Below are 27,425 nucleotides of genomic sequence, written 5' to 3' on the forward strand. Positions count from 1 at the left end.
CTAAAGCCAGACTAAAGCCAGACTAAAACCAGACTAAAGCCAGACTAAAGCGGGACTAAAGCCAGACTAAACCAGACTAAAGCAGGACTAAAGCCAGACTAAAGCCGGAGTAAAGCCGGACTAAAGCAGACTAAACCAGACTAAAGCCAGACTAAAACCAGACTAAACCAGACTAAACCAGACTAAAGCCAGACTAAAACCAGACTAAACCAGACTAAACCAGACTAAAGCCGGACTAAAACCAGACTAAAGCAGACTAAAGCAGGACTAAAGCCAGACTAAAACCGGACTAAAGCAGGACTAAAGCGGGACTAAAGCAGGTCTAAAGCCAGAATAAACCAGACTAAAGCAGACTAAAGCAGGACTAAAGCCAGACTAAAACCAGACTAAAGCAGACTAAAGCAGGACTAAAGCCAGACTAAAACCGGAATAAAGCAGGACTAAAGCGGGACTAAAGCAGGTCTAAAGCGGGACTAAAGCAGGACTAAAGCGGGACTAAAGCAGGACTAAAGCAGGACTAAAGCCAGACTAAACCAGACTAAAGCCAGACTAAACCAGACTAAAGCGGGACTAGAGCGGCACTAAAGCCAGACTAAACCAGACTAAAGCCGGACTAAAGCGGGACTAAAGCCAGACTAAACAAGACTAAAGCCGGACTAAAGCGGGACTAAAGCCAGACTAAACCAGACTAAAGCCAGACTAAACCAGACTAAAGCCAGACTAAACCAGACTAAAGGCAGACTAAACCAGACTAATGCCGGACTAAACCAGACTGAAGCTGGACTAAAGCGGGACTAAAGCCTGACTAAAGCCAGACTAAACCAGACTAAAGCCGGACTAAAGCGGGACTAAAGCCAGACTAAACCAGACTAAAGCAGGACTAAGCCAGACTAAAGCGGGACTAAAGCAGGTCTAAAGCAGGACTAAAGCCGGACTAAACCAGACTAAAGCAGGACTAAAGCCAGACTAAACCAGAATAAAGCAGGACTAAAGCCAGACTAAAACCGGACTAAAGCAGGTCTAAAGCAGGACTAAAGCAGGACTAAAGCGGGACTAAAGCAGGACTAAAGCAGGACTAAAGCCGGACTAAAGCCGGACTAAACCCGGACTAAAGCAGACTAAAGCCGGACTAAAGCCGGACTAAAGCCGGACTAAACCCGGACGAAAGCCGGACTAAAGCAGGACTAAAGCCAGAATAAAACCGGACTAAAGCCAGACTAAACCAGACTAAACCAGACTAAAGCCAGACTAAAACCAGACTAAACCAGACTAAAGCCAGACTAAAACCAGACTAAAGCCAGACTAAAGCCAGACTAAACCAGACTAAAGCCAGACTAAACCAGACTAAAGCAAGACTAAACCAGACTAAAGCCGGACTAAGGCCGGACTAAACCCGGACTAAAGCCGGACTAAAGCAGGACTAAAGCCAGACTAAAACCGGACAAAAGCGGGACTATAGCCGGACTAAAGCGGGACTAAAGCCAGACTAAACCAGACTAAAGCCAGACTAAACCAGACTAAAGCCAGACTAAAGCCGGACTAAAGCCGGACTAAAGCCGGACTAAAGCCGGACAAAAGCGGGTCTAAAGCGGGACTAAAGCAGGACTAAAGCGGGTCTAAAGCGGGACTAAAGCAGGACTAAAGCCGGACTAAAGCAGGACTAAAGCCAGACTAAACCAGACTAAACCAGACTAAAGCCAGACTAAAACCAGACTAAACCAGACTAAAGCCGGACTAAAGCGGGACTAAAGCCAGACTAAACCAGACTAAACCAGACTAAAGCCGGACTAAAGCGGGACTAAAGCCAGACTAAACCAGACTAAAGCCGGACTAAAGCGGGACTAAAGCCAGACTAAACCAGACTAAAGCCAGACTAAACCAGACTAAAGCCAGACTAAACCAGACTAAAACCAGACTAAACCAGACTAAAGCCAGACTAAACCAGACTAAATCAGGTCTTGTGGTTCTCAGGAGAAGCGGATCTTGAGTCTGGATGCGGCGAACTCTCGCCTCATGGTGGCGCTGACACAGCTGAAAGAACGATATGCTGTGACATCATCACGCAACGGACTGTCGCCTAGCAACACCTCCTCGCTCCAGATCACAGAGAATGGAGAGTTCCGGAACAACCCAGGACTAAACCAGGACTAAAGCAGGACTAAACCAGGACTAAAGCAGGACTAAAGCAGGACTAAACCAGGATTAAAGGGTTCCAGACGAGGACTAAAGCAGGTCTAAACCAGGTCTAAAGCAGGACTAAAGCAGGTCTAAAGCGGGACAAAAGCAGGACTAAAGCAGGACTAAAGCAGGACTAAAGCAGGACTAAAGCAGAACTAAAGCAGGAGTAAAGCAGGTCTAAAGCAGGACTAAAGCAGGTCTAAAGCAGGACAAAAGCAGGTCTAAAGCAGGACAAAAGCAGGTCTAAAGCAGGACTAAAGCAGAACTAAAGCAGGAGTAAAGCAGGTCTAAGGCAGGACTAAAGCAGGACTAAAGCAGGTCTAAAGCAGGACTAAAGCAGGACTAAAGCAGGTCTAAAGCAGGACTAAAGCAGGACTAAAGCAGGACTAAAGCAGGACTAAAGCAGGACTAAAGCAGGTCTAAAGCAGGACTAAAGCAGGTCTAAAGCAGGACTAAAGCAGGTCTAAAGCAGGACTAAAGCAGAACTAAAGCAGGACTAAAGCAGAACTAAAGCAGGAGTAAAGCAGGACTAAAGCAGGACTAAAGCAGGACTAAAGCAGGACTAAAGCAGGTCTAAAGCAGGACTAAAGCAGGTCTAAAGCAGGACTAAAGCAGGTCTAAAGCAGGACAAAAGCAGGACTAAAGCAGGACTAAAGCAGGACAAAAGCAGGACTAAAGCAGGACTAAAGCAGGACTAAAGCAGGACAAAAGCAGGACTAAAGCAGGTCTAAAGCAGGACTAAAGCAGGACTAAAGCAGGACAAAAGCAGGACTAAAGCAGGTCTAAAGCAGGACTAAAGCAGGACTAAAGCAGGACTAAAGCAGGTCTAAAGCAGGACTAAAGCAGGTCTAAAGCAGGTCTAAAGCAGGACAAAAGCAGGACTAAAGCAGGACTAAAGCAGGACAAAAGCAGGACTAAAGCAGGACTAAAGCAGGACTAAAGCAGGACTAAAGCAGGACTAAAGCAGGACTAAAGCAGGACTAAAGCAGGACTTGTAAATGTGTAAATAGCTTTATGTTGTGTTCGTAGGATCCGTCTTCTGCTGTTTAATATTTATTGACTATTTATTGATAATATTCTGTAACTACGGACAAGAGTTATTCTCAGATGTTTAATGTGAATAAAAGTATTTAAAAAATACTGAGTTTGAGTGTCGTTTTGTGAATCCTTTTCCCCTGCGTCTGTGATTGGTCAGGTTTAAAACGTAGAAGAAGAGTCGTACCACCACTTTACCTTTTCTCTCCCCGCGATGTCTTAAGTCCTGTGGACAGTGTCTTAAGTCCTGTGGACAGTGTCTTAAGTCCTGTGGACAGTGTCTTAAGTCCTGTGGGCAGCGTCTTAAGTCCTGTGGGCAGTGTCTTAGGTCCTGTGGGCAGTGTCTTAAGTCCTGTGGGCAGCGTCTTAAGTCCTGTGGGCAGCGTCTTAAGTCCTGTGGGCAGCGTCTTAAGTCCTGTGGGCAGCGTCTTAAGTCCTGTGGGCAGTGTCTTAAGTCCTGTGGGCAATGTCTTAATTCCTGATGGCAGCGTCTTAAGTCCTGTGGGCAGTGTCTTAAGTCCTGTGGGCAGCGTCTTAAGTCCTGTGGGCAGCGTCTTAAGTCCTGTGGGCAGTGTCTTAATAGGCGGCTGCATATGTGAAAAATAACACTTAACCAAAAAAAAAAAAAAGGTTTCTCAGTTGTTTCTTGCAGTATTAAGTGTCCTTAGTAACATACTAAAAGTTTACCAAAGTTTGACCTCTAGAGAGGTGTCATTTTCAACATGGCGTCCAAGATGGGCAGGAAGTCCTTATGCAAACTCTTTAATGTTGTGACCTAGCCAAGTATTATTGGTGTGTAACCCCATGTGTTCTGGGTCTATGAAGTCATTGGACTTGTCTAAATTGCACTGGCATAATCATATAGTTATGAATACATGATTTCATGAGATGACGAGGGCTGTAACGGTACACGATGTTACGAGGGCTGTAACGGTACACCATGTTACGAGGGCTGTAACGGTACACCATGTTACGAGGGCTGTAACGGTACACCATGTTACGAGGGCTGTAACGGTACACCATGTTACGAGGGCTGTAACGGTACACGATGTTACGAGGGCTGTAACGGTACACCATGTTACGGGGGCTGTAACGGTACACGATGTTACGAGGGCTGTAACGGTACACCATGTTACGAGGGCTGTAACGGTACACCATGTTACGAGGGCTGTAACGGTACACCATGTTACGAGGGCTGTAACGGTACACCATGTTACGAGGGCTGTAACGGTACACCATGTTACGAGGGCTGTAACGGTACACCATGTTACGAGGGCTGTAACGGTACACCATGTTACGAGGGCTGTAACGGTACACCATGTTACGGGGGCTGTAACGGTACACCATGTTACGAGGGCTGTAACGGTACACCATTTTACGATGGCTGTAACGGTACACCATGTCACGGGGGCTGTAACGGTACACCATGTTACGGGGGCTGTAACGGTACACCATGTTACGAGGGCTGTAACGGTACATGATGTTACGGGGGCTCTAACGGTACACCATGTTCTGAGGGCTGTAACGGTACACCATGTTACGAGGGCTGTAACGGTACACCATGTTACGAGGGCTGTAACGATACATGATGTTACGAGGGCTGTAACGGTACACCATGTTACGAGGGCTGTAACGGTACACCATGTTACGAGGGCTGTAACGGTACATGATGTTACGGGGGCTCTAACGGTACACCATGTTACGAGGGCTGTAACGGTACACCATTTTACGATGTCTGTAATGGTACACCATGTCACGGGGGCTGTAACGGTACACCATGTTACGGGGGCTGTAACGGCACACCATGTTACGATGGCTGTAACGGTACACTATGTTACGGGGGCTGTAACGGTACACCATGTTACGAGGGCTGTAACGGTACACCATGTTACGGGGGCTGTAACGGTACACCATGTTACGAGGGCTGTAACGGTACACCATGTTACGGGGGCTGTAACGGTACACCATGTTACGAGGGCTGTAACGGTACACCATGTTACGAGGGCTGTAACGGTACACCATGTTACGGGGGCTGTAACGGTACACCATGTTACGAGGGCTGTAACGGTACACCATGTTACGGGGGCTGTAACGGTACACCATGTTACGAGGGCTGTAACGGTACACCATGTTACGAGGGCTGTAACGGTACACCATGTTACGGGGGCTGTAACGGTACACCATGTTACGAGGGCTGTAACGGTACATGATGTTACGGGGGCTCTAACGGTACACCATGTTACGAGGGCTGTAACGGTACACCATTTTACGATGTCTGTAATGGTACACCATGTCACGGGGGCTGTAACGGTACACCATGTTACGGGGGCTGTAACGGCACACCATGTTACGATGGCTGTAACGGTACACTATGTTACGGGGGCTGTAACGGTACACCATGTTACGAGGGCTGTAACGGTACACCATGTTACGGGGGCTGTAACGGTACACCATGTTACGAGGGCTGTAACGGTACACCATGTTACGGGGGCTGTAACGGTACACCATGTTACGAGGGCTGTAACGGTACACCATGTTACGAGGGCTGTAACGGTACACCATGTTACGGGGGCTGTAACGGTACACCATGTTACGAGGGCTGTAACGGTACACCATGTTACGGGGGCTGTAACGGTACACCATGTTACGAGGGCTGTAACGGTACACCATGTTACGAGGGCTGTAACGGTACACCATGTTACGGGGGCTGTAACGGTACACCATGTTACGAGGGCTGTAACGGTACACCATGTTACGAGGGCTGTAACGGTACACCATGTTACGGGGGCTGTAACGGTACACCATGTTACGGGGGCTGTAACGGTACACCATGTTACGAGGGCTGTAACGGTACACCATGTCTATACCCATCACATCGGAATACAACAATGCCTACACGAGCAGCGAGCAGCACCGAGAATCCTCAGAAGCAAGCATGAAAAGAGATCATTCTGATCTAGAAAAGATCAAGAAAAAGCTAAGCACTTGCTAAGCATTCTCTCCTGACCCATCTTTGTTGTTGCCATGAGGATGTGTAGGTGCATGAGGATGAGACTGTTGGCAATGAGATAATTGAAAAGATGATTGGAAAACCAGTTTTTGGTTTATCTTTCAAACGGAAAGACCGGGCAAAAACTCTTGCTGATGACTCCACCATCAAAGTTGCCCAAGACCGAACCATTGATCCTGCTTTGCTGTTCCAACGGTTCCTGATCATGTCAAAAACTGGGCAGTTTTCACTTGAAGAGGTAATGAGTATGAGCGCTGCTCATTTCCTGCAGCCCTGTTCCAAGGCAGGAAATCTTCTGTAAAGCCAACAAGCCCCAACTAGCGCAGGCAGTCATTGAGTTCTTAAGCAAGAAATCTGAAAAAACTGTCCTGGATTCCATCCCACCAACTGAGCTTTATGTCCTTGATGGAGGTTCTCTGGAAAAAGGGTGAGAGTCATATGCATACTTTACCGTTTGCCTTTATGGTAAAGCAACAGTTCTTTTTGATGGTTATAGAGAAGGTCCATCCATCAAAGACAATACGCATCAGAGACGTGGTGAAAACACTCCATTGATGACTTCAATGCAGAGACTGAGTTTGTGGGAAGAAAGGATGATTTCCTTTCCAGATCTTGTAACAAACAAGGACTTTTCAATCTTATGACGGAGAAACTGGAGAAGAAGCTGCTCCTTTATCAGTGCATCAGGTGAAGCAGACTTGGACATGGACGAAGCTGCAGTCCAGGCTCAAAACATCGGCCCACAACCTTGACAGGGCAGGACACAGACAGTGGAGGACACAGACAGTGGAGGACACAGACAGTGGAGGACACAGACAGTGGAGGACACAGAAAGTGGAGGACACAGAAAGTGGAGGACACAGATAGTGGAGGACACAGACAGTGGAGGACACAGATAGTGGAGGACACAGATAGTGGAGGACACTAATAGTGGAGGATACAGATAGTGGAGGACACAGACAGTGGAGGACACAGATAGTGGAGGACAGAGACAGTAGAGGACACAGATAGTGGAGGACACTAATAGTGGAGGACACAGATAGTGGAGGACACAGACAGTGGAGGACACAGATAGTGGAGGACACAGACAGTGGAGGACACAGACAGTGGAGGACACTAATAGTGGAGGACACAGACAGTGGAGGACACAGACAGTGGAGGACACAGACAGTGGAGGACACAGACAGTGGAGGACACAGATAGTGGAGGACACAGACAGTGGTGGACACAGACGTGCTCATTCTTCTCCTCGACTGTGCTGGGACCAAAAATAGAGGCCTAAAGCTACGAAAGTGCAGAACATCAGTGATGAACCAAGTCTGATACAACTACACACCAAACATGTGATACAACTACACACCACACATGTGATACAACTACACACCACACATGTGATACAACTACACACCACACATGTGATACAACTACACACCACACATGTGATACAACTACACACCACACATGTGATACAACTACACACCACACATGTGATACAACTACACACCACACATGTGATACAACTACACACCACACATGTGATACAACTACACACCACACATGTGATACAACTACACACCACACATGTGATACAACTACACACCACACATGTGATACAAACAAAGAGCTTTCCTGAAACCTGTGAACGGCGAGTCCAGTGTAAATGTGTCTCGCTCCGACATCACAGAACGTCACAGACGACGATGGATCAGGTGATGTTTGGTGGGAAGAGCAAACAGCCTTTTTAGCAAGAAAATCGTTATCGCCAAATCATTTGTTTCCCCAGAACGTCTGCACCAAATATACCACTGCAAAGAGTTTACTTCCAGATCATGGAGTGGAGGACATGAACCCTGGCCCTCAGAGGCCCTGGCCCTCAGAGGCCCTAGGCCCTGGCCCTCAGAGGCCCTGACCCTCAGAGGCCCTGGCCCTCAGAGGCCCTAGGCCCTGGCCCTCAGAGGCCCTGACCCTCAGAGGTCCTGGTCCTCAGAAGCCCTAGGCCCTGGCCCTCAGAGGCCCTGACCCTCAGAGGCCCTGACCCTCAGAGGCCCTGGCCCTCAGAGGCCCTGGTCCTCAGAGGCCCTGGCCCTCAGTGGCAACCGTTGTTCTGATTTTGGGCCTTACAAAAAAAATTGAATTGAAAATTGAAATGAGTGAACACAAAGGATGGGGATGGAAACTGGTTGACAACCGGTTCCTGCCACTTATGACCAGTACGACTGACCTGTAGGACTTAAGACACTGCCCACAGGACTTAAGACACTGCCCACAGGACTTAAGACATTGCCCACAGGACTTAAGACACTGCCCACAGGACTTAAGACGCTGCCCACAGGACTTAAGACATTGCCCACAGGACTTAAGACACTGCCCACAGGACTTAAGACGCTGCCCACAGGACTTAAGACATTGCCCACAGGACTTAAGACACTGCCCACAGGACTTAAAACACTGCCCACAGGACTTAAAACACTGCCCACAGGACTTAAGACGCTGCCGACAGGATTTAAGACACTGCCCAGAGGACTTAAGACGCTGCCCACACGACTTAAGACACTGCCCACAGGACTTAAGACACTGCCCACAGGACACTGCCCACAGGACTTAAGACGCTGCCCACAGGACTTAAGACGCTGCCAACAGGACTTAAGACGCTGCCCACAGGACTTAAGACACTGCCCACAGGACTTAAGACGCTGCTCACAGGACTTAAGACGCTATCCACAGGACTTAAGACACTGCCCACAGGACTTAAGACGCTGCCCACAGGACTTAAGACATTGCCCACAGGACTTAAGACGCTGCCCACAGGACTTAAGACATTGCCCACAGGACTTAAGATGCTGCCCACAGGACTTAAGACACTGCCCACAGGACACTGCCCACAGGATTTAAGACACTGCCCACAGGACTTAAAACGCTGCCCACAGGACTTAAGACACTGCCCACAGGACTTAAGACACTGCCCACAGGACTTAAGACGCTGCCCACAGGATTTAAGACACTGCCCACAGGACTTAAGACATTGACCACAAGACTTAAGACACTGCCCACAGGACTTAAGACACTGCAAGACACTGCCCACAGGACTTAAGACACTGCCCACAGGACTTAAGACACTGCCCACAGGACTTAAGACACTGCCCACAGGACTTAAGACATCTACCACAGGACTTAAGACGCGGCCCACAGGATTTAAGACACTGCCCACAGGACTTAAGACGCTGCCCACAGGACTTAAAACACTGCCCACAGGATTTAAGACATTGACCACAGGACTTAAGACATTGACCACAGGACTTAAGACACTGCCCACAGGACTTAAGACACTGCAAGACACTGCCCACATGACTTAAGACACTGCCCACAGGACTTAAGACACTGCCCACAGGACTTACGACATTGACCACAGGACTTAAGACACTGCCAACAGGACTTAAGACATTGACCACAGGACTCAAGACACTGCCCACAGGACTTAAGACATTGACCACAGGACTTAAGGCGCTGCCCACAGGATTTAAGACACTGCCCACAGGACTTAAGACGCTGCCCACAGGACTTAAGACACTGCCCACAGGACTTAACACACTGCAAGACACTGCCCACATGACTTAAGACACTGCCCACAGGACTTAAGACACTGCCCACAGGACTTAAGACACTGCCCACAGGACTTAAGACATTGACCACAGGACTTAAGACACTGCCCACAGGACTTAAGACATTGACCACAGGACTCAAGACACTGCCCACAGGACTTAAGACATTGACCACAGGACTTAAGACGCTGCCCACAGGACTTAAGACATTGACCACAGGACTTAAGACGCTGCAAAATCCCTCCAAATTTAAATTAAAATCAAAGCCACATTTCAATTTGTACATTTTAAAATGAAAGGCTGTTGTGGAAAACAGGTCATGACACCTGGAACCCTCAGTGTTGTTTTGGGTCAGATGAAAGGGTCAGATGAAAGGGTCAGATGAAAGGGTCAGATAAAAGGGTCAGATGAAACATGTGAATACGAGTCAGTGATTACACTGTCCAGACTCTATCAGCCATTTAGAGTCAGGACTTGATTATGTGTGAAAACATCTCCGAGTGACCTCTGACCTCTGACCTCTGAATAAGATGTCACACTCCCCCCCAAACACTCCATAGGATAGGACTGTCTGTAGGGTTCATAGGAAAGGACTGTCTGTAGGGTTCATAGGATAGGACTGTCTGTAGGGTTCATAGGATAGGACTGTCTGTAGGGTTCATAGGAAAGGACTGTCTGTAGGGTTCATAGGAAAGGACTGTCTGTAGGGTTCATAGGAAAGAACTGTCTGTAGGGTTCATAGGATAGGACTGTCTGTATCAAAACAAATCAAATCAATTTATTTTTGTAAGGCCCAAAATCACAACAACAGTTGCCTCTGAGGGCCACAGGGAGAAATGAATCAACAATGTCTGTGGTGGCGATGAAGTCAGACAATGTCTGTGGTGGCGAGGGACGATGTCCCAGGGTCCTCTGTCCTTAGACTCTCCTTCTCGGCCAGGAAAAACTACAAAAAAACCTCTTTGGGAAAAAAGCGTAGAAACCTGGAGGAGTTCCAGTGAAGGAGAGATCTGACTCTCACAGACGGACAGACGGACACGAGGGAGACTGGAGCTGGAGCCACTCTTCAGGCAGAAGAGGGACCGTCTGAGTCGAGCTGGACCCACTCTTCAGGCAGAAGAGGGACCGTCGGAGTCGAGCTGGACCCACTCTTCAGGCAGAAGAGGGACCGTCTGAGTCGAGCTGGACCCACTCTTCAGGCAGAAGAGGGACCGTCGGAGGCGAGCTGGACCCACTCTTCAGGCAGATGAGGGACCGACTGAGGCGAACTGGAGCCACTCTTCAGGCAGATGAGGGACCGTCCACACAGGGCAGGGACCACTTCACCAGGACAGGGACATCTGGGTCCACAGGTCCTCAGGAGTGAGAGAAAGAAAAGAAGGCGGTGAACAGTTTGCAAGTGGAATCAAAAAATAAATATTGTTTGATAGCATAAGTAGTCAGAAGAAGAAGAGGATAGTGCTCAAGCTGTCATACTTCCCCCAGCATAGTTACTCCTAGGGCAGCGTAGCTGAAGCTGTGGGTTTATGTTTCTGTTCCTAACTACTCTGACCATAAGCGATTTCGAAGAGGAACGTTTTAAGCCTGGACTTAAATGAAGAGACTGTGTCAGCATATTTAACATGGGTCGGGAGCTGATTCCATAACACAGGAGCTTGGTAGCTAAACGCTCTACCTCCTACAGTACTTTTAGAGACTCTTGGCACCACCAGAAGGCCGGCATTCTGAGAGCGAAGAGCTCTGTTTGGATGATATGTAGGGTTCATAGGATAGGACTGTCTGTAGGGTTCATAGGATAGGACTGTCTGTAGAGTTCATAGGAAAGAACTGTCTGTAGGGTTCATAGGATAGGACTGTCTGTAGGGTTCATAGGAAAGGACTGTCTGTAGGGTTCATAGGAAAGGACTGTCTGTAGGGTTCATAGGATAGGACTGTCTGTAGGGTTCATAGGATAGGACTGTCTGTAGAGTTCATAGGAAAGGACTGTCTGTAGAGTTCATAGGAAAGGACTGTCTGTAGGGTTCATAGGATAGGACTGTCTGTAGGGTTCATAGGAAAGGACTGTCTGTAGAATTCATAGAATAGGACTGTCTGTAGGGTTCATAGGATAGGACTGTCTGTAGGGTTCATAGGAAAGGACTGTCTGTAGGGTTCATAGGATAGGACTGTCTGTAGGGTTCATAGGAAAGGACTGTCTGTAGGGTTCATAGGAAAGGACTGTCTGTAGGGTTCATAGGAAAGGACTGTCTGTAGGGTTCATAGGAAAGGACTGTCTGTAGAGTTCAAGGACTGTCTGTAGGGTTCATAGGAAAGGACTGTCTGTAGGGTTCATAGGATAGGACTGTCTGTAGAGTTCAAGGACTGTCTGTAGGGTTCATAGGATAGGACTGTCTGTAGGGTTCATAGGATAGGACTGTCTGTAGGGTTCATAGGAAAGGACTTTCTGTAGGGTTCATAGGAAAGGACTGTCTGTAGGGTTCATAGGAAAGGACTGTCTGTAGGGTTCATAGGAAAGGACTGTCTGTAGGGTTCAGACGGGAGGGTGAGGGGGGTGGAGAGGGGGAAGGGGGGATGATGACGCGTGCCTGTGGTTATGACGCGGTCTTGTAGCCACCCCCCGTCAGTTTGGAGATTTGCGGAAAGGAGATAGTCTGTAATAAAGCTAAAAACTGCGGAAATCAATCAAAAAAACACTCTGGGACATATATGAAGCACAAATAGCAATGTAAGAAGGTTAAAAGCTCTGAAAAGTCGATTTTCCATGTTATGGGACGTTTAAAGACTCTCCTTTGTCCGGAAATGCTCACAGTTTCCAGATAGATTACGACACAGAACTTCATCTGAAGCTCTGATCCACAGCTGTAGTACCAGAAACAACCTGCAGAGGGCGGGCACACAGCAGAAGGCGTGACTCTGCCTCAAGCACAAGACGAAGAAGAAGAAGAAGATGGCGGCGCCCGGAGCTCCACAACAAAACAGCACAAACGCGAGTTTTAAACTGGATTTGAACTGTATTTAATCTCATTTACACCCGTTTAAAGCCGTGTACACGCGCTGTTCTGATGTTATATACGGGTTATAAACTGATATCAAAGACTATTTAAGGCGTAATCAGTATTTTTATCAGGATGAAATCGGTGTTGATGGTCGCGGAGAAGCCGTCTCTGGCGCAGTCCATCGCCAAAATACTGTCCAAAGGTGAGAAAAGTCTTGATTCTCTGAAGGTCAGAACTCTTTTATACATTGTTTGCAGCTCTGACCAAGAAATGTCTGTTCAGAAGTTTGTACACGTCAGTGTCTCATGTGAAACATGTTTGTGTTTCTGTTCAGTTTAATTTTGTAGTAGTTTAAGTTCTGAAATGTGGAATGTGAGTTTTTACAGTGTGTGACCAGGACTATAACTGGTCTAACACTGGACCATAACTGGACCTAAACTGGACCATAACTGGACCGTAACTGGACCTAACACTACACCATAACTGGACCATAACTGGACCATAACTGGACCATAACTGGACCTAAACTGGACCTAAACTGGACCATAACTGGACCTAAACTGGACCTAAACTGGACCATAACTGGACCATAACTGGACCTAAACTGGACCATAACTGGACCTAAACTGGCCCATAACTGGCCCATAACTGGACCTAACACTGGACCTAACACTGGACCTAACACTGGACCTAACACTGGACCTAACACTGGACCTAACACTGGACCTAACACTGGACCATAACTGGACCATAACTGGACCTAACACTGGACCTAACACTGGACCTAACACTGGACCTAACACTGGACCTAACACTGGACCATAACTGGACCTAAACTGGACCATAACTGGACTGCTTGATTTCAACCTTATATACCAATAAATCTGCTATTGAAGGTTGAAATAAAGCAGGTCTCCATCTTCCTCCTCTTCTCCGGGGCCGGGTCGCGGGGGCAGCAGTCTAAGCAGGGACTCCCAAACTCCCTTCTCCCCAGACACTTCCTCCAGCTCCTCTGGGGGGCTCCCAAGGCGTTTCCAGGCCAGCCGAGGGACATAGTCCCTCCAGCGTGTCCTGGGTCTTCCCCCGGGGCCTCTTCCCGGTGGGACATGCCTGAAACACCTCCCCAGGGAGGAGCCCAGGAGGAGCAGCGGCTCTACTCCAAGCTCCCCCCGTGTGACTGAGCTCCTCCCCCTATCTCTAAGGGAGCGCCCAGTCACCCGGCGGAGGAAACTCATTTTGACCGCTTATATCCTCGATCTTGCCCTTTGGGTCATTAAAGCTCATGACCATAGGTGAGGTCTGAACGCGGAGTGACCGATAAATCCAGAGCTTTGTCTTTGGACTCAGTCCAACTGTCAATCACACGCTCCTTCAAGACCCCAAGATACTTGAACTCCTCCACTTGGGGCAAGGACCCCCCACCCACCTGGAGAGAACAAGGACCCCCCACCCACCTGGAGAGGACAAGGACACCCCACCCACCTGGAGAGGACAAGGACCCCCCACCCACCTGGACCCCCCACCCACCTGGAGAGAACAAGGACCCCCCACCCACCTGGAGAGAACAAGGACCCCCCACCCACCTAGAGAGAACAAGGACCCCCCACCCACCTAGAGAGAACAAGAACCCCCCACCCACTTGGAGAGGACAAGGACCCCCCACCCACCTGGAGAGGACAAGGACACCCCACCCACCTGGAGAGGACAAGGACCCCCCACCCACCTGGAGAGGACAAGGACACCCCACCCACCTGGAGAGGACAAGGACCCCCCACCCACCTGGACCCCCCACCCACCTGGAGAGAACAAGGACCCCCCACCCACCTAGAGAGAACAAGAACCCCCCACCCACTTGGAGAGGACAAGGACCCCCCACCCACCTGGAGAGAACAAGGAGCCCCCACCCACCTGGAGAGAACAAGGACCCCCCCACCCACCTGGAGAGGACAAGGACCCCCCACCCACCTGGAGAGGACAAGGACCCCCCACTCACCTGGAGGGGACAAGGACCCCCCACTCACCTGGAGAGAACAAGGACCCCCCACCCACCTGGAGAGAACAAGGACCCCCCACCCACCTAGAGAGAACAAGAACCCCCCACCCACTTGGAGAGGACAAGGACCCCCCACCCACCTGGAGAGAACAAGGAACCCCCACCCACCTGGAGAGAACAAGGACCCCCCCACCCACCTGGAGAGGACAAGGACCCCCCACCCACCTGGAGAGGACAAGGACCCCCCACTCACCTGGAGGGGACAAGGACCCCCCACTCACCTGGAGAGAACAAGGACCCCCCACCCACCTGGAGAGGACAAGGACCCCCCTCCCACCTGGAGAGAACAAGGACCCCCCCACCCACCTGGAGAGGACAAGGACCCCCCCACCCACCTGGAGAGGACAAGGACCCCCCCCTCCCACCTGGAGAGGACAAGGACCCCCCCCTCCCACCTGGAGAGGACAAGGACCCACCCACTTGGAGAGAACCTTTTTCCGGTTGAGAACCATGACCTCGGTTTTGGAGCTGATTCTCATCCCAGACGCTTCACATTCTTTCCACGGGAGGACGGCCCCACATCACTCGTTCGGGCTGTGCCCGGCCGGGCCCCGTGTGGAAAGGCTCCAGGATGGAGATAAAGCAGGACTAACGTAGTAAATGTAAAATGAAGTCTTTATTTTGTGGTAAATGCAGTTGAAACGGTCACGACTTTAAAGTGAATAAATCACATCTTTTTGTGCTGATTTTTATTTGTAAAACTTTGAGGCTGAAAACACTTCACAGTCAGTTTGGTCCAAAAACACATGATTATGACCAATAATAAAGAGCTGGACCACATTCTTACAGCAGATGAACAATAACACATCTTATCAATGTCAAACATTTATTTATACTCAACATATTTATGAAATAATGGTGCAAATCTGTGGCTGAAGCTTCAAACATGGAGAGAATATGTTTGAATCGAGAGTTTTATTGATGAAAATAAGAAATTGTTTATTCTTTTTTGACAATTTGATTTCACGTCACTTTTTTTATAAAAGATCTTTATGTGTTTACGGTCTGTTCAGTGCAAACTGAGAAATACAACTGCTGGATTTGCTTTCATATTTCACATTTAATAGGAAACTGAGCTGCAATTAGTCTTTTTAAAGAACCCATTTTCTTTCTGCAATGAGACATTCCATTTTGAATTTGACTTGTCTGTAGTGACGCTGTTAGCATAGCCTGTCGGCCATTAGCTTTCCCTGTTTTTGTGCTAAATGTTGACGTCCTGACTGTGAAGTGTCCTCCTGAAGCCGTGTCCTTCTGAAGCCGTGTCCTCCTGAAGCCGTGTCCTCCTGAAGCCGTGTCCTCCTGAAGCCGTGTCCTCCTGAAGCCGTGTCCTCCTGAAGCCGTGTCCTCCTGAAGCCGTGTCCTCCTGAAGCCGTGTCCTCCTGAAGCTGTCGGCCGCAGTACTCAGTTGTTCCTGGAGATGGCGCACAGACAGGCCACGGTGATGAGCTCGTAGTCCATGGAGAAGGCGGCGGAGGGGAAGCAGCCGGGGTTCTTCTTGAGCACGGGCACTCGGAGCGTGACAGGGATGGTCTCCAGGCCGAAGCTTCCCTCCAGAGCGCGACACGAGTGAGACGTGTGGCAGCTCGCCTCATGGATCACCTGAGGGACGCGGTTCAGGTCGATGTTCTGCCTGCAGGGGGCGACACACTCTGTTACCGTGAGCTCAGATCCACACAAACACAACTCTAAATCCTCCTGATACTTTTACTCCCGAGGCCGATCTGAGCCAGTCACAACAATACGTTTAGTAATTCCAGTGTGTGTGTGAGTTGCGTGGCTAAAGCTAGCGTGTTTGAGTTGCGTGGCTAAAGCTAGCGTGTGTGAGTTGCGTGGCTAAAGCTAGCGTGTGTGAGGGGCGTGGCTTAAGCTAGCGTGTGTGACGGGCGTGGCTAAAGCTAGCGTGTGTGTGAGGGGCGTGGCTAAAGCTTGCGTGTGTGAGGGGTGTGGCTAAAGCTAGCGTGTGTGAGGGGCGTGGCTAAAGCTAGCGTGTGTGAGGGGCGTGGCTAAAGCTAGCGTGTGTGAGGGGCGTGGCTAAAGCTAGCGTGTGTGAGGGGCGTGGCTAAAGCTAGCGTGTGTGAGTGGCGTGTCTAAAGCTAGCGTGTGTGAGTTGCGTGTCCAAAGCTAGCGTATGTGAGGGGCGTGTCTAAAGCTAGCGTGTGTGAGGGGCGTGGCTAAAGCTAGCGTGTGTGAGGGGCGTGGCTAAAGCTAGCGTGTGTGAGGGGCGTGGCTAAAGCTAGCGTGTGTGATGGGCGTGGCTAAAGCTAGCGTGTGTGAGGGGCGTGGCTAAAGCTAGCGTGTGTGAGTGGCGTGTCTAAAGCTAGCGTGTGTGAGTTGCGTGTCCAAAGCTAGCGTATGTGAGGGGCGTGTCTAAAGCTAGCGTGTGTGAGGGGCGTGGCTAAAGCTAGCGTGTGTGAGGGGCGTGGCTAAAGCTAGCGTGTGTGAGGGGCGTGGCTAAAGCTAGCGTGTGTGAGGGGCGTGGCTAAAGCTAGCGTGTGTGAGGGGCGTGGCTAAAGCTAGCGTGTGTGATGGCGTGGCTAAAGCTAGCGTGTGTGAGGGGCGTGGCTAAAGCTAGCGTGTGTGAGGGCCTGAGTCTGCTTTCGCTCTCGTCCAATCATCTGTCTGTGCTGTGGAGCTCCTCCCCCTGAGCTAAAGTCCACCTGGAGCCCAAGAGCCAGACGCTTTGGGAGCCAGATCCTCTCAGGGCCACTTAGGGTCCAAGACACGGCCCAGACCAGAGGCTAAAGACAGAGACGTGGCGTTGGCGCTGCAGTTACTCACACGTAGCTCCAGGAGGCGATGCTGCGCTCATGGATGCTGCTGGGCAGGTTGACCATGTGACTGTAATAGTCCTGGAGGTTGTACGAGCAGAAGGTCTCGTCCACACACTGGTCCCCAAACGGCATCGAGAGCGACGCTGGAAGAAGCAGCAGCACCAGCAACAGCACCACCTGAAACACAGACACGTGAGGCACAGCGCCACCTACAGCCAGCACACAGCAGGACACCATCGTTCTAAAGTCGTTCTAAAGCTGTTCTAAAGTCGTTCTAAAGCTGTCCTAAAGTCGTTCTAAAGCTGTTCTAAAGCTGTTCTAGAGCTGTTCTAAAGCTGTTCTAAAGCTGTTCTAAAGTCGTTCTAAAGCTGTTCTAAAGCTGTTCTAAAGACTTTCTAAAGTCGTTCTAAAGCTGTTCTAAAGTCGTTCTAAAGTCGTTCTAAAGCTGTTCTAAAGTCGTTCTAAAGTCGTTCTAAAGTCGTTCTAAAGTCGTTCTAAAGTTGTTCTAAAGCCGTTCTAAAGCTGTTCTAAAGTCGTTCTAAAGTCGTTCTAAAGTTGTTCTAAAGCTGTTCTAAAGCTGTTCTAAAGTCGTTCTAAAGTTGTTCTAAAGTCGTTCTAAAGCTGTTCTAAAGCTGTTCTAAAGTCGTTCTCAAGCTGTTCTAAAGCTGTTCTAAAGTCGTTCTAAAGTCGTTCTAAAGCTGTCCTAAAGTCGTTCTTAAGTCGTTCTAAAGCTGTTCTAAAGTCGTTCTAAAGCCGTTCTCAAGTCGTTCTAAAGCTGTTCTAAAGTCGTTCTAAAGCTGTTCTAAAGTCGTTCTAAAGCTGTTCTAAAGTCGTTCTTAAGCTGTTCTCAAGTCGTTCTAAAGCTGTTCTCAAGTCGTTCTAAAGTCGTTCTTAAGCTGTTCTCAAGTCGTTATAAAGCTGTTCTCAAGTCGTTCTAAAGCTGTTCTAAAGTCGTTCTTAAGCTGTTCTCAAGTCGTTATAAACTCGTTATAAAGCTGTTCTCAAGTCGTTCTAAAGCTGTTCTAAAGTCGTTCTAAAGCTGTTCTAAAGTCGTTCTAAAGTCGTTCTAAAGTCGTTCTTAAGCTGTTCTCAAGTCGTTATAAACTCGTTATAAAGCTGTTCTCAAGTCGTTCTAAAGCTGTTCTAAAGCTGTTCTAAAGACTTTCTAAAGTCGTTCTAAAGACTTTCTAAAGTCGTTCTAAAGCTGTTCTTAAGCTGTTCTAAAGACTTTCTAAAGACTTTCTAAAGTCGTTCTAAAGCTGTTCTAAAGCTGTTCTAAAGCTGTTCTCAAGCTGTTCTAAAGTCGTTCTAACGTCGTTCTAAAGCTGTCCTAAAGTCGTTCTAAAGCTGTTCTAAAGTCGTTCTAAAGCCGTTCTCAAGTCGTTCTAAAGCCGTTCTCAAGTCGTTCTAAAGCTGTTCTAAAGTCGTTCTAAAGCTGTTCTAAAGTCGTTCTTAAGCTGTTCTCAAGTCGTTCTAAAGCTGTTCTCAAGTCGTTCTAAAGCTGTTCTAAAGACTTTCTAAAGCTGTTCTCAAGTCGTTCTAAAGCTGTTCTAAAGTCGTTCTAAAGTTGTTCTAAAGTCGTTCTAAAGCTGTTCTAAAGCTGTTCTAAAGCTGTTCTAAAGTCGTTCTCAAGCTGTTCTAAAGCTGTTCTAAAGTCGTTCTAACGTCGTTCTAAAGCTGTCCTAAAGTCGTTCTTAAGTCGTTCTAAAGCTGTTCTAAAGTCGTTCTAAAGCCGTTCTCAAGTCGTTCTAAAGCTGTTCTAAAGTCGTTCTAAAGCTGTTCTAAAGTCGTTCTAAAGCTGTTCTAAAGTCGTTCTTAAGCTGTTCTCAAGTCGTTCTAAAGCTGTTCTCAAGTCGTTCTAAAGTCGTTCTTAAGCTGTTCTCAAGTCGTTATAAAGCTGTTCTCAAGTCGTTCTAAAGCTGTTCTAAAGTCGTTCTTAAGCTGTTCTCAAGTCGTTATAAACTCGTTATAAAGCTGTTCTCAAGTCGTTCTAAAGCTGTTCTAAAGTCGTTCTAAAGTCGTTCTAAAGTCGTTCTAAAGCTGTTCTAAAGTCGTTCTAAAGTCGTTCTTAAGCTGTTCTCAAGTCGTTATAAACTCGTTATAAAGCTGTTCTCAAGTCGTTCTAAAGCTGTTCTAAAGCTGTTCTAAAGACTTTCTAAAGTCGTTCTAAAGACTTTCTAAAGTCGTTTTAAAGCTGTTCTTAAGCTGTTCTAAAGACTTTCTAAAGTCGTTCTAAAGCTGTTCTAAAGCTGTTCTCAAGCTGTTCTAAAGTCGTTCTAACGTCGTTCTAAAGCTGTCCTAAAGTCGTTCTAAAGCTGTTCTAAAGTCGTTCTAAAGCCGTTCTCAAGTCGTTCTAAAGCTGTTCTAAAGTCGTTCTAAAGCTGTTCTAAAGTCGTTCTTAAGCTGTTCTCAAGTCGTTCTAAAGCTGTTCTCAAGTCGTTCTAAAGCTGTTCTCAAGTCGTTCTAAAGCTGTTCTAAAGACTTTCTAAAGCTGTTCTCAAGTCGTTCTAAAGCTGTTCTAAAGTCGTTTTAAAGTCGTTCTTAAGCTGTTCTCAAGTCGTTATAAAGCTGTTCTCAAGTCGTTATAAAGCTGTTCTCAAGTCGTTATAAAGCTGTTCTCAAGTCGTTCTAAAGCTGTTCTAAAGTCGTTCTTAAGCTGTTCTCAAGTCGTTATAAAGTCGTTATAAAGCTGTTCTCAAGTCGTTCAAAAGCTGTTCTAAAGACTTTCTAAAGCTGTTCTAAAGTCGTTCTAAAGCTGTTCTAAGTCGTTCTAAAGCTCTTCTAAAGCTGTTCTCAAGTCGTTCTAAAGCTGTTCTAAAGTCGTTCTAAAGTCGTTCTAAAGCTGTTCTCAAGTCGTTCTAAAGCTGTTCTCAAGTCGTTCTAAAGTCGTTCTTAAGCTGTTCTCAAGTCGTTATAAAGCTGTTCTCAAGTCGTTCTAAAGCTGTTCTAAAGTCGTTCTTAAGCTGTTCTCAAGTCGTTCTAAAGCTGTTCTCAAGTCGTTATAAAGTTGTTCTAAAGTCGTTCTAAAGCTGTTCTAAAGCTGTTCTAAAGCTGTTCTAAAGTCGTTCTAACGTCGTTCTAAAGCTGTCCTAAAGTCGTTCTTAAGTCGTTCTAAAGCTGTTCTAAAGTCGTTCTAAAGCCGTTCTCAAGTCGTTCTAAAGCTGTTCTAAAGTCGTTCTAAAGCTGTTCTAAAGTCGTTCTAAAGCTGTTCTAAAGTCGTTCTAAAGCTGTTCTAAAGTCGTTCTTAAGCTGTTCTAAAGCTGTTCTAAAGTCGTTCTCAAGCTGTTCTAAAGCTGTTCTAAAGTCGTTCTAACGTCGTTCTAAAGCTGTCCTAAAGTCGTTCTTAAGTCGTTCTAAAGCTGTTCTAAAGTCGTTCTAAAGCCGTTCTCAAGTCGTTCTAAAGCTGTTCTAAAGTCGTTCTAAAGCTGTTCTAAAGTCGTTCTAAAGCTGTTCTAAAGTCGTTCTTAAGCTGTTCTCAAGTCGTTCTAAAGCTGTTCTCAAGTCGTTCTAAAGTCGTTCTTAAGCTGTTCTCAAGTCGTTATAAAGCTGTTCTCAAGTCGTTCTAAAGCTGTTCTAAAGTCGTTCTTAAGCTGTTCTCAAGTCGTTATAAACTCGTTATAAAGCTGTTCTCAAGTCGTTCTAAAGCTGTTCTAAAGTCGTTCTAAAGTCGTTCTAAAGTCGTTCTAAAGCTGTTCTAAAGTCGTTCTAAAGTCGTTCTTAAGCTGTTCTCAAGTCGTTATAAACTCGTTATAAAGCTGTTCTCAAGTCGTTCTAAAGCTGTTCTAAAGCTGTTCTAAAGACTTTCTAAAGTCGTTCTAAAGACTTTCTAAAGTCGTTTTAAAGCTGTTCTTAAGCTGTTCTAAAGACTTTCTAAAGACTTTCTAAAGTCGTTCTAAAGCTGTTCTAAAGCTGTTCTCAAGCTGTTCTAAAGTCGTTCTAACGTCGTTCTAAAGCTGTCCTAAAGTCGTTCTAAAGCTGTTCTAAAGTCGTTCTAAAGCCGTTCTCAAGTCGTTCTAAAGCTGTTCTAAAGTCGTTCTAAAGCTGTTCTAAAGTCGTTCTTAAGCTGTTCTCAAGTCGTTCTAAAGCTGTTCTCAAGTCGTTCTAAAGCTGTTCTCAAGTCGTTCTAAAGCTGTTCTCAAGTCGTTCTAAAGCTGTTCTCAAGTCGTTCTAAAGCTGTTCTAAAGACTTTCTAAAGCTGTTCTCAAGTCGTTCTAAAGCTGTTCTAAAGTCGTTCTAAAGTCGTTTTAAAGTCGTTCTTAAGCTGTTCTCAAGTCGTTATAAAGCTGTTCTCAAGTCGTTATAAAGCTGTTCTCAAGTCGTTATAAAGCTGTTCTCAAGTCGTTCTAAAGCTGTTCTAAAGTCGTTCTTAAGCTGTTCTCAAGTCGTTATAAAGTCGTTATAAAGCTGTTCTCAAGTCGTTCTAAAGCTGTTCTAAAGACTTTCTAAAGCTGTTCTAAAGTCGTTCTAAAGCTGTTCTAAGTCGTTCTAAAGCTCTTCTAAAGCTGTTCTCAAGTCGTTCTAAAGCTGTTCTAAGTCGTTCTAAAGCTCTTCTAAAGCTGTTCTCAAGTCGTTCTAAAGCTGTTCTAAAGTCGTTCTAAAGTCGTTCTAAAGCTGTTCTCAAGTCGTTCTAAAGTTGTTCTAAAGCTGTTCTCAAGTCGTTCTAAAGTCGTTCTTAAGCTGTTCTCAAGTCGTTATAAAGCTGTTCTCAAGTCGTTCTAAAGCTGTTCTAAAGTCGTTCTTAAGCTGTTCTCAAGTCGTTATAAACTCGTTATAAAGCTGTTCTCAAGTCGTTCTAAAGCTGTTCTAAAGTCGTTCTAAAGTCGTTCTAAAGTCGTTCTAAAGCTGTTCTAAAGCTGTTCTAAAGTCGTTCTAAAGTCGTTTTAAAGTCGTTCTTAAGCTGTTCTCAAGTCGTTATAAAGCTGTTCTCAAGTCGTTATAAAGCTGTTCTCAAGTCGTTCTAAAGCTGTTCTAAAGTCGTTCTTAAGCTGTTCTCAAGTCGTTATAAAGTCGTTATAAAGCTGTTCTCAAGTCGTTCTAAAGCTGTTCTAAAGACTTTCTAAAGCTGTTCTAAAGTCGTTCTAAAGCTGTTCTAAGTCGTTCTAAAGCTCTTCTAAAGCTGTTCTCAAGTCGTTCTAAAGCTGTTCTAAAGTCGTTCTAAAGTCGTTCTAAAGCTGTTCTCAAGTCGTTCTAAAGTTGTTCTAAAGCTGTTCTAAAGCTGTTCTAAAGTCGTTCTAAAGTCGTTCTAAAGTCGTTCTAAAGTCGTTTTAAAGTCGTTCTAAAGCTGTTCTCAAGTCGTTCTAAAGCTGTTCTCAAGTCGTTCTAAAGCTTTTCTAAAGTCGTTTTAAAGTCGTTTTAAAGTCGTTTTAAAGTCGTTCTCAAGTCGTTCTCAAGTCGTTCTCAAGTCGTTCTAAAGTCGTTCTAAAGTCGTTCTAAAGTCGTTCTAAAGTCGTTCTAAAGTCGTTCTAAAGTCGTTCTAAAGTCGTTCTAAAGTCGTTCTAAAGTCGTTCTTAAGCTGTTCTCAAGTCGTTATAAACTCGTTATAAAGCTGTTCTCAAGTCGTTCTAAAGCTGTTCTAAAGCTGTTCTAAAGACTTTCTAAAGTCGTTCTAAAGACTTTCTAAAGTCGTTTTAAAGCTGTTCTTAAGCTGTTCTAAAGACTTTCTAAAGACTTTCTAAAGTCGTTCTAAAGCTGTTCTAAAGCTGTTCTCAAGCTGTTCTAAAGTCGTTCTAACGTCGTTCTAAAGCTGTCCTAAAGTCGTTCTAAAGCTGTTCTAAAGTCGTTCTAAAGCCGTTCTCAAGTCGTTCTAAAGCTGTTCTAAAGTCGTTCTAAAGCTGTTCTAAAGTCGTTCTTAAGCTGTTCTCAAGTCGTTCTAAAGCTGTTCTCAAGTCGTTCTAAAGCTGTTCTCAAGTCGTTCTAAAGCTCTTCTAAAGACTTTCTAAAGCTGTTCTCAAGTCGTTCTAAAGCTGTTCTAAAGTCGTTCTAAAGTCGTTTTAAAGTCGTTCTTAAGCTGTTCTCAAGTCGTTATAAAGCTGTTCTCAAGTCGTTATAAAGCTGTTCTCAAGTCGTTCTAAAGCTGTTCTAAAGTCGTTCTTAAGCTGTTCTCAAGTCGTTATAAAGTCGTTATAAAGCTGTTCTCAAGTCGTTCTAAAGCTGTTCTAAAGACTTTCTAAAGCTGTTCTAAAGTCGTTCTAAAGCTGTTCTAAGTCGTTCTAAAGCTCTTCTAAAGCTGTTCTCAAGTCGTTCTAAAGCTGTTCTAAAGTCGTTCTAAAGTCGTTCTAAAGCTGTTCTCAAGTCGTTCTAAAGTCGTTCTTAAGCTGTTCTCAAGTCGTTATAAAGCTGTTCTCAAGTCGTTCTAAAGCTGTTCTAAAGTCGTTCTTAAGCTGTTCTCAAGTCGTTATAAACTCGTTATAAAGCTGTTCTCAAGTCGTTCTAAAGCTGTTCTAAAGTCGGTCTAAAGTCGTTCTAAAGTCGTTCTAAAGCTGTTCTAAAGCTGTTCTAAAGTCGTTCTAAAGTCGTTCTTAAGCTGTTCTCAAGTCGTTATAAACTCGTTATAAAGCTGTTCTCAAGTCGTTCTAAAGCTGTTCTAAAGCTGTTCTAAAGACTTTCTAAAGTCGTTCTAAAGACTTTCTAAAGTCGTTCTAAAGCTGTTCTTAAGCTGTTCTAAAGACTTTCTAAAGACTTTCTAAAGTCGTTCTAAAGCTGTTCTAAAGCTGTTCTCAAGCTGTTCTAAAGTCGTTCTAAAGCTGTTCTAAAGTCGTTCTAAAGCCGTTCTCAAGTCGTTCTAAAGCTGTTCTAAAGTCGTTCTAAAGCTGTTCTAAAGTCGTTCTTAAGCTGTTCTCAAGTCGTTCTAAAGCTGTTCTCAAGTCGTTCTAAAGCTGTTCTAAAGACTTTCTAAAGCTGTTCTCAAGTCGTTCTAAAGCTGTTCTAAAGTCGTTCTAAAGTCGTTTTAAAGTCGTTCTTAAGCTGTTCTCAAGTTGTTATAAAGCTGTTCTCAAGTCGTTATAAAGCTGTTCTCAAGTCGTTCTAAAGCTGTTCTAAAGTCGTTCTTAAGCTGTTCTCAAGTCGTTATAAAGTCGTTATAAAGCTGTTCTCAAGTCGTTCTAAAGCTGTTCTAAAGACTTTCTAAAGCTGTTCTAAAGTCGTTCTAAAGCTGTTCTAAGTCGTTCTAAAGCTCTTCTAAAGCTGTTCTCAAGTCGTTCTAAAGCTGTTCTAAAGTCGTTCTAAAGTCGTTCTAAAGCTGTTCTCAAGTCGTTCTAAAGTTGTTCTAAAGCTGTTCTAAAGCTGTTCTAAAGTCGTTCTAAAGTCGTTCTAAAGTCGTTCTAAAGTCGTTCTAAAGTCGTTTTAAAGTCGTTCTAAAGCTGTTCTCAAGTCGTTCTAAAGCTGTTCTCAAGTCGTTCTAAAGCTTTTCTAAAGTCGTTTTAAAGTCGTTTTAAAGTCGTTCTCAAGTCGTTCTCAAGTCGTTCTCAAGTCGTTCTAAAGTCGTTCTAAAGTCGTTCTAAAGTCGTTCTAAAGTCGTTCTAAAGTCGTTCTAAAGTCGTTCTAAAGTCGTTCTAAAGTCGTTCTAAAGCTGTTCTAAAGTCGTTCTTAAGCTGTTCTCAAGTCGTTCTAAAGCTGTTCTCAAGTCGTTCTAAAGCTGTTCTCAAGTCGTTCTAAAGCTGTTCTAAAGTCGTTCTTAAGCTGTTCTCAAGTCGTTATAAAGTCGTTATAAAGCTGTTCTCAAGTCGTTCTAAAGCTGTTCTAAAGACTTTCTAAAGCTGTTCTAAGTCGTTCTAAAGCTCTTCTAAAACTGTTCTCAAGTCGTTCTAAAGCTGTTCTAAAGTTGTTCTAAAGTCGTTCTAAAGCTGTTCTCAAGTCGTTCTAAAGTTGTTCTAAAGCTGTTCTAAAGCTGTTCTAAAGTCGTTCTAAAGTCGTTCTAAAGTCGTTCTAAAGTCGTTCTAAAGTCGTTTTAAAGTCGTTCTAAAGCTGTTCTCAAGTCGTTCTAAAGCTGTTCTCAAGTCGTTCTAAAGCTTTTCTAAAGTCGTTTTAAAGCTCTTCTAAAACTGTTCTCAAGTCGTTCTAAAGCTGTTCTAAAGTTGTTCTAAAGTCGTTCTAAAGCTGTTCTCAAGTCGTTCTAAAGTTGTTCTAAAGCTGTTCTAAAGCTGTTCTAAAGTCGTTCTAAAGTCGTTCTAAAGTCGTTCTAAAGTCGTTCTAAAGTCGTTTTAAAGTCGTTCTAAAGCTGTTCTCAAGTCGTTCTAAAGCTGTTCTCAAGTCGTTCTAAAGCTTTTCTAAAGTCGTTTTAAAGTCGTTTTAAAGTCGTTCTCAAGTCGTTCTCAAGTCGTTCTCAAGTCGTTCTCAAGTCGTTCTCAAGTCGTTCTCAAGTCGTTCTCAAGTCGTTCTAAAGTCGTTCTAAAGTCGTTCTAAAGTCGTTCTAAAGTCGTTCTAAAGTCGTTCTAAAGTCGTTCTAAAGTCGTTCTAAAGTCGTTCTAAAGTCGTTCTAAAGCCGTTCTAAAGCCGTTCTAAAGTCGTTCTAAAGCTGTTCTCAAGCTGTTCTCAAGCCGTTTTTGTGCGACAAAAAAACCCATGAATGTGAAAATGAGGGATGTTCCAAAGGTTTTTGAGGACGAAGGACAAGTGGGACAGATTTAAATACAGACGTGACACATTTGACTAAATAACTGATGTGAAGTTTGTCTCACCTGTGTCTGTTCCATGTCGGATGTTTCTGGAGTTTGGTTTGGGTCCTGGTTTAGTCTTGGTTTGGGTCCTGGTTTAGTCTTGGTTTTGGTCCTGGTTTGATCTTGGATTGGGTCTTGGTTTGGGTCCTGGTTTGGTCTTGGTTTTGGTCCTGGTTTGATCTTGGATTGGGTCTTGGTTTGGGTCCTGGTTTGGTCTTGGATTGGGTCCTGGTTTGGTCTTGGATTGGGTCCTGGTTTCGTCTTGGTTTGGGTCCTGGTTTGGTCTTGGTTTGGGTCCTGGTTTGGTCTTCGGGGGTCTTGACTCGTCAGGGACGCGGTTTAAACTTGTCTCCTTTATACTCTTTCTGTTGTGCATCTTTAACATCACGGCGGTTTCCTGGTCTCTGATTGGTTGGATTTCACTTCCTTCCGCCGTTATCTGTGCTGTAATTGGTGTTTGACCCGTGGACGAGGCCGTGTTTTAATTGTTCCGCTTGGTCCATTAACGCTGGCCTTCACTGGCTCATTTACATATCAGATGAAGTTGTGATTTGCATTTGGCCTCAAACCCGTGCACGTCATGAACAAGGACCCGTGCACGTCATGAACAAGGACCCGTGCACGTCATGAACAAGGACCCGTGCACGTCATGAACAAGGACCCGTGCACGTCATGAATGAGGACGACACTGCCCACATCCATTTACCACATCCTGCTGCAGATGATTATCCAGATTTGCCCATGTCGATATTATTTGTCCCCTCCTTGAACCGACACCTTCATGTGGTGGAGGGGTTTGAGCGCCCCAATGATCCCAGGAGCTGTGTTGTCGGGGCCGGGTCTCCCAAGGCAAACAGGTCCTAAGTGACGGATCAGACAAAGTGTGTTTCAGAAGCCCCTCATGATGACAACAATAACAAGGCCAGTTACGTCGCCCGGATCGGCGTCACGGGGGCCCCATCTCGGAGCCAGGCCTGGGATGGGTGCTCGATGGCGAGTCCCTGGTGGCCAGTTCTTTCCCCACGGGGCGCGGCTGGGTACAGCCCTAAAGAGCGACGTAGGGCCGCCCTCCCCATGGGCCCACCACCCGCAGGAGGAGCCATAAGGGGACGGTGCAGTGTTATCTGTG

General features: G+C 46.0%; 3 protein-coding genes across 4 annotated transcripts in view; 2 read left to right on the forward strand and 1 right to left on the reverse strand.

Annotated features, from left to right (window-relative positions):
- LOC140346720 (disabled homolog 2-interacting protein-like) overlaps positions 1–2,307 on the forward strand; it is a 169,033-nt gene extending 166,726 nt beyond the window's left edge. For both annotated transcript variants that reach the window (XM_072432907.1, XM_072432908.1), the window contains one exon: positions 1,972–2,307. In XM_072432907.1, the coding sequence (XP_072289008.1) occupies positions 1,972–2,151 (180 nt within the window). In that variant the 3' untranslated portion in view covers positions 2,152–2,307. The remainder of the gene's footprint in view (positions 1–1,971) is intronic.
- A 10,459-nt stretch (positions 2,308–12,766) lies between these two features.
- Positions 12,767–27,425, forward strand: part of top3b (DNA topoisomerase III beta) — a 41,235-nt gene continuing 26,576 nt past the window's right edge. Inside the window, exon 1 of the mRNA XM_072432921.1 lies at positions 12,767–13,020. Coding sequence (XP_072289022.1) covers positions 12,951–13,020 — 70 coding nt within the window. The 5' untranslated portion in view covers positions 12,767–12,950. The remainder of the gene's footprint in view (positions 13,021–27,425) is intronic.
- On the reverse strand, positions 16,267–17,824 carry LOC140347125 (uncharacterized). The gene is made up of 2 exons (XM_072433461.1): positions 17,650–17,824; positions 16,267–16,501 (listed from the first exon to the last, which is right to left on the reverse strand). The coding sequence occupies exons 1-2, from the start codon at positions 17,772–17,774 to the stop codon at positions 16,273–16,275; spliced, it is 354 nt and encodes a 117-aa protein (XP_072289562.1). The 5' UTR covers positions 17,775–17,824; the 3' UTR covers positions 16,267–16,272.

The sequence above is a fragment of the Eucyclogobius newberryi genome, unplaced genomic scaffold (genome assembly GCF_026437365.1).
Source record: "Eucyclogobius newberryi isolate DKJ021-1_F unplaced genomic scaffold, fEucNew1.0.hap1 SCAF_6, whole genome shotgun sequence".
Classification (NCBI taxonomy): Eukaryota; Metazoa; Chordata; class Actinopteri; order Gobiiformes; family Gobiidae; genus Eucyclogobius; species Eucyclogobius newberryi.

Bases quoted from the DNA above. Each gene is read 5' to 3' on its own strand.
- LOC140347125 (XM_072433461.1), bottom strand. From the start codon at position 17,774: ATGCCGTTTGGGGACCAGTGTGTGGACGAGACCTTCTGCTCGTACAAC. The intron at 16,502-17,649 runs GTGAGTAACTGC...CGCCCCCTGCAG, and splicing joins ATCGCCTCCTGGAGCTACGT to GCAGAACATCGACCTGAACC.